Here is a 6,049-nt window from a genome sequence, read left to right as displayed (position 1 = left end):
ATATTACAAGCAATTATTATTTATTATTTTATGCAAAATATCAGAAATAATTATAATTTAATTTAAATTAATAATAAACAATTATATATAATAAATAATTTTCTAAATTATTATTACAAAATAATACTTTTTAAAATATCTATCTTATAGATCATATCATAAACAATACTATTATTTACTTATTTGCATCTCTGTTAAAAAAATAATGAGGAACGAATCATTTGCCTCGTTAAATCTGTTTGACTTTTGCCAGCACATGTTCTCGTTATGAACGATTGTCTTATTCGTAGTATCATCATTATGTCGATGTTTTCTTTTCTAAAATTGTAACTGCCGCTTGAATAGTTAATGTTCGAAGAAATTTTACGGTTGACTTAATAGTCGCGGCAATTCGCGCGAACGTTTGCACACGAACCAAGTTTCGCACGAACCAACGAGTCATTGCATTATCATCACGACATTTCGGGACCCCAATATTTCATCGTCGGTAGCATGCACGTAGCGCGCGATAACTGGACGAGGTAAAAGTTTCAGCTCTGGAAAAGTATCCAAGTGTCAAATAAATCTTGCATCGATCAAGCGACCGAACAAACTGCATTTCACATGCAGCTAATTAATCGTGCAGGAGAAAAAGAAGAGAAAGAGACGAATGTTTGTTACAATTTATATTACCTATATTACCGATAACTAATTTGTACAAAAAGTTGTAAATTAAACAAGAAATTAATGATGTTACATTAGGTAAGAAAAGATATATATGATATTTATTTCATTGTATTTTTAATAAAATTAAATAATAACATTATAAGAATCTCTGAAGAAATGCCACTTCTGATTTGATTTTTCCACAGTTTGTGTCAACGATATGCATAATATTATACATATATTAAGACTACAGTACAGATTTTTACATAACGTTAAATTAACGAATAAGACATAAGACATAAAAGAATCATATAGTAATAAATCATAAAATAAAGGACTCTGATTAATTGATTTTCTGATACCTTATGCATTATGCTGCAATCTTCATAGTTTCTACAAAAATTCGACCAATCACAGTCGAATATAAGAAGAATAATCGACTGTGATGAATTTCTTACGACTTAAGACTTTTAAAACTTAGGTAATGGCTTATTGTACAAAAGTCCATTATTTCAAAAGGAATAAAAAAAATATAGATATACCCCTGGTGGGACTCGAACCCACAATCCCCGGTTTAGGAGACCGATGCCTTATCCATTAGGCCACAGGGGCGGTCGGTGGAAACGTCTCTAAATCATATAAATCTGTCCGTTCAATAATTCAATATTTATTTTTTTTTAATTTTATAATACAAGACTAACAAAATGTAATCGATCGAATGCATAGTATTTTTGAGTTAAAATTACCATTTTTATTAACAGATCTATGCAGATACGAGGCGTATCCGTCTCGAGACTATAGCTTCGTCGAGCCGGATGTTTTATCGAGTTCTTTGCCGACGGATTCCTCGTCCTCATCATTAACATCTCCACCATTATCAGCAACGTTCTCACTCCCAGGAACTCTGCTTCAACCACCCTTTCTAACAGCAATGCCACCCTTGATGCAATCGCTGAGCGTGCCTCAAACTCTCTCAACTTCCTCCACAGGTAAACTGAAATTTCTTTGATTTTCATTTTTTAATATTTAATTCTTATATGCAATCTTTCGATCACACTTTTAATACTATCTGTATGGAGGCGCTGTATACTTAAGCATTGGTTGATATGCCACAAACAAGTGCCTCGGTAGCGCAGTAGGCAGCGCGTAAGTCTCATAATCTTAAGGTCGTGAGTTCGATCCTCACCCGGGGCATATTTTTTTTCTTTTTTTTTCTTTTTTTTTATACAAATGCACTAGTCGCGTGCGTTACGTTTTTGATAACATACGAAAAAATAGTACACATATTTTATTATCGATGACCAAAACAGGTGCTATGAGTCGTCACTTCGTTACTACAAATGGCATAGCCGCTCTTCACAGAAGACCTAGAAGCGAGAAAAAACCAATCCCGGATGATCAGAAGGATGAAAAATATTACGAGAGACGTAAACGAAATAATCAGGCGGCGAAAAAATCACGAGACGCCCGCAAAATCAGGGAAGACCACGTAAGAACGCACAATCGATTTTGAGACTCGACTTCAATCTAATTGTGATTATAATACATATATAATTCTATCGACAGAAATGTTCGTGTTACAATTTCGAGCTACGTAGTTCAATTTTCCTTTTTTCATAAGTTAAACAAAAAAAATATAATGGTATAATTAACTGTTAACTGGTTATAATAAAATACTTGACAATTAAATAATCACCGATTCTTTTATTCTCAAATTTTCGCACGATGTAAACTAAATTCAACATTGACAAGAAGTAGAGGATCAATAATCATCATAACATTAAGATGACATCATCGAAATGGCTTTAAAATGGTTAATATCAGCATTTATCAATAATAGTTTAATTTTAATCTTGTTATAATTCAACTAAATCTTTATCTTTTTCCAATGCCCATTTCTACTATTGTAGATAAACTTTAATCTTGGTTTAATTTACTTTTTATGTTTTTTAATTCTAAGAATTAGAAAAGGATATAGAGTAAATTAAATCGAGATTAAAATTAATCTACATTGGTATACAGAAACGAGCATAAAAATCACTTTTCAATTAGTCACGATTCATTTTAATGTCATTTATTTGATGTTATCGTAATTTAAGTTATTCTGCTTGGAAGTTTTAATTCGTATATCTATATTTTCACAGATTGCATTAAGGGCGACGATGTTGGAGCACGAGAATGCAATCTTAAAGGCACAGATAGTGACTCTTCGAGAGGAGGCACAATCGTTGCGGCACATGTTGATCAAGCAACATACCCCAGCGATACAATCGATCGAACGATCACTTTCGTCGATGACACCTGTGACGCTCTCTCCTCCGCACACCGCAAGTCTAGATTGTTAATTCCTGGAGATTTCTTCGAAAAACGTGTACGAATATGCTTAAATATAGAAAACTCAAACCCATGCAATTTACACAGACACGTTCACATAGTACAGCAAAAAATTGCACAAAAGTTACAGCAACACTGCTGCAACATTACATGTTGCAGCAATGTTGCAGAGATTTTACAGCAATATTGCTGCAAATTCTGTGCTGTATGGGAAAAAATACGCGCGAAAATAATCTTTATTACGTCTTTATTCGTAACGATCGATTTTTATAAAGTAAAATAATTCGGAAAGTATCCCGTATTGTTAAATATATTTCTCTTTCTCTATGTTATGCAAATAACAGAAGAATCCGAAGAAATTTAATTCAGAGATTTTATTATTTATTATTGTTGGAATTATAATCAATTTTAAGTGTATTATATATAACTGTTGCTTAAATGCTAATAAACAGAGATGGTTCAAGATATATAAATGGAAACTGATTGTTTTTTTTATATTTAAATTTTTATATTTAAATTAATCGTCCCAAAAGTTAAAGTCAATTATTAATATCTCGCGAAAAAAGAACAATTCTCCATGAAATTGATGTCGATTACTCGATTAGAAAAATTCACTATTGAGACATCTAGCGGCATATCGCTAAAAAATAAAACACTTTGAAATTTGTAACCAACAATTGGTATATGCTTAAAAGATAACTGTAAAGAAATTATAATCCTTTTTATATATATGTTCATATACTTAAAAAAAAATTGAAATTACATTTAAAAAATAAAGAGATGGAAAAGTTGGATAAAAATATTTAAATAAGGTATATCTATGATATGTGTGTGCATTTTTGCAAAGTAGATACGCTGTTTGTGAAGTATTTTTCAAAGTGTCTCATTTAATTACAACATTCCAATTAATCCTAATTCAAGTTCTTTCTGTATAAACTCTTTTACTTTTTTTTTTAAGAAAAATTACCGAGACAATAAGGACATGATAAATAATGTGTGGCAGTGATTTATAATTTATATATATGTATGTATACATAATACATATATACATATACGCATATGCACACGTACACATGTATATGTTGATATTGATTCTTTTTGTGTGTGTGTGTGTGTGTGTGTGTGTATAGGGAATTTATATACACTAAAAAGAATTAGATTGTCGCCCCACATGCCTATATCTTATTTACCGTATAAAAAGTACTTTAATTACAATACAATAAGAAACACTGCGACGTACATTTGTTGAATTATGTATATATAAACTTTCTCGGTGTGCGTCTCTATGCTAATTTAACTATTTATACGAATACAGGCTACTCCTACAAGGAGAATGTAAATATAGAGACACATAAAGATGATACATAGACGTTCTAAGTAGATCGAAACGCGCAACTATTTTTATTTAAAGAAAAAAAAACAGAAAAAAAGGAAAAGAGAACAATACGTCCATCTATCTCTATTATCACGCACATCTACGTGTGTGTATTCGCGTCGAGTGACGCAGTCTCTAATTTTCACCGATGCGAGACTTTGCAAAGCTGGAAACACAGCGTATATCTTCTCGTGACACTTTTTAACGACACTGTCGCGTTTAATTTTACAATCGTACTTATTCCTAAAGTGTCGGCGAGATCAAATTTTTACAAATGCCGTTGACCTCGTCTAGAACGATGCTTTGAACATCTCGCGAAAAAAATTTATCGTTCGCAAAGGAAACTTACATCTCTAATTACAATTAACGATATACATATACAATGACACCTGATCGTTATACGACCATGCCGTCATCGTTCAGAGTTCCTACTCCGTTCCTTCACTCTAATACGCTAACATTTAAATATTCATCTACGAAGGCATTACATACTTGTTTTTCTGTAAAAACCCAGAATCGATGACGACAACAATGTCGACAAAGACACGAATCATTCGCAATGCAATTGCGTTCTAGACCGCAATTTCGATTCATTGAAAATGGCAGTAATCGTGGATGGTAACGCAGGATTATTCAAATCATTATACAAATCAATTGGCTGCTATTACAGCAGCCGCCGCCGCCGTCGCCGCCGCCGCCGCCACTGCTGCTGCTGCTGACGACGACGACGTTGACGAGGATGACGACGAGGACGACGATGATTTCTTCTTCAGCACGATGTCCTTGATATTGAGATTGACCTTCTCCTTGTGCAGTGGCGGTACTGATTGCAGACAGAATCGCTTGAAGGCCTCCAGCTCGCGCTCATCATCGTCCATCTCCTCGTCGTTCTCGAGGTCTATATCTTTGGGCGTGAATACCTCTGTAAAAGACACGCTCTAAATACTGGATACACCGACAGCCCGCCTGCGAGTGCGACAATAATTGGCAAAATCTGCTGTGCATTACTTCTCTTTCTCTTGTCTACTGTGTGGGTAGAAGTATAAAGAGATGAGAAAAAAGAGCGACAACAATGTCAACGTGTGTTTAACGTCTTGGATATCGTCCAGACAATGTCGAGGCACTCGTCACGCACATTCATGGAGCAATAAAATCAACGAAATATCCATGTCGGATTTGCGAACACTTCTCGATGACGACAACTCACGTGAGCAACAGTACTCTATTAAATCGTTATGCTTCATTATCAGTACAGTTGTTAATATTCGTTTTATTTTTCCTAATTTTCATCATCGTTATCATTAATAAGATATTACTCAAAAATGTTTTAAGAAAACTGTCCTGAGAGTCTTCTCTTTTCTTATAAGACAGTGAACTTTAACATAATATCATAGAAAGAAAAAAAGAAGAAAAAGAAATAAAGGAAAGATAATGAGTGTGACTACCCATACTTATGTAACATTTTAGGAAACGTCTAATCCGATAAAGGGGAAAAGAGAGTATAACATTGAAAAAAAGTAGCTCGCTCTTTTATTTAATATTATCAATAGATTTAAAAAACATCATATACTATATCACATTCGTGTAGCTATCATCACAATGAGACGACCCCTATATTGTCAATATAAATCTAATCGAGTAATTTGTCCATTAATTTTCGTCGATCGATCGCGTTTAAAACTGAGACTGAAAAAG

General features: G+C 33.4%; 2 protein-coding genes and 2 non-coding genes across 4 annotated transcripts in view; 2 read left to right on the top strand and 2 right to left on the bottom strand.

The window, feature by feature from the left end:
* Nucleotides 1-2,990, top strand: part of LOC108688297 (cell death specification protein 2) — a 5,478-nt gene extending 2,488 nt beyond the window's left edge. Inside the window, exons 2-4 of the mRNA XM_018194485.1 lie at nt 1,407-1,634; nt 1,956-2,134; nt 2,790-2,990. Coding sequence (XP_018049974.1) covers nt 1,407-1,634; nt 1,956-2,134; nt 2,790-2,990 — 608 coding nt within the window. The remainder of the gene's footprint in view (nt 1-1,406; nt 1,635-1,955; nt 2,135-2,789) is intronic.
* Trnar-ccu lies at nt 1,185-1,257 on the bottom strand. The gene has a single exon. It is a non-coding gene; the product is annotated as a tRNA-Arg (tRNA).
* Nucleotides 1,767-1,839, top strand: Trnam-cau. The gene has a single exon. It is a non-coding gene; the product is annotated as a tRNA-Met (tRNA).
* An 876-nt stretch (nt 2,991-3,866) lies between the features above and the next one.
* The window catches only part of LOC108688316, an 11,603-nt gene continuing 9,420 nt past the window's right edge, over nt 3,867-6,049 (bottom strand). Inside the window, exon 18 of the mRNA XM_018194512.1 lies at nt 3,867-5,276. Within this exon, the coding sequence (XP_018050001.1) occupies nt 5,005-5,276 (272 nt within the window). The 3' untranslated portion in view covers nt 3,867-5,004. The remainder of the gene's footprint in view (nt 5,277-6,049) is intronic.

Source organism: Atta colombica, unplaced genomic scaffold (assembly GCF_001594045.1).
Source record: "Atta colombica isolate Treedump-2 unplaced genomic scaffold, Acol1.0 scaffold228, whole genome shotgun sequence".
In the NCBI taxonomy this organism is placed as follows: domain Eukaryota; kingdom Metazoa; phylum Arthropoda; class Insecta; order Hymenoptera; family Formicidae; genus Atta; species Atta colombica.
The sequence above is the reverse complement of the archived record's forward strand: the minus strand, read 5'-3'. Positions and strand labels throughout refer to the sequence as shown.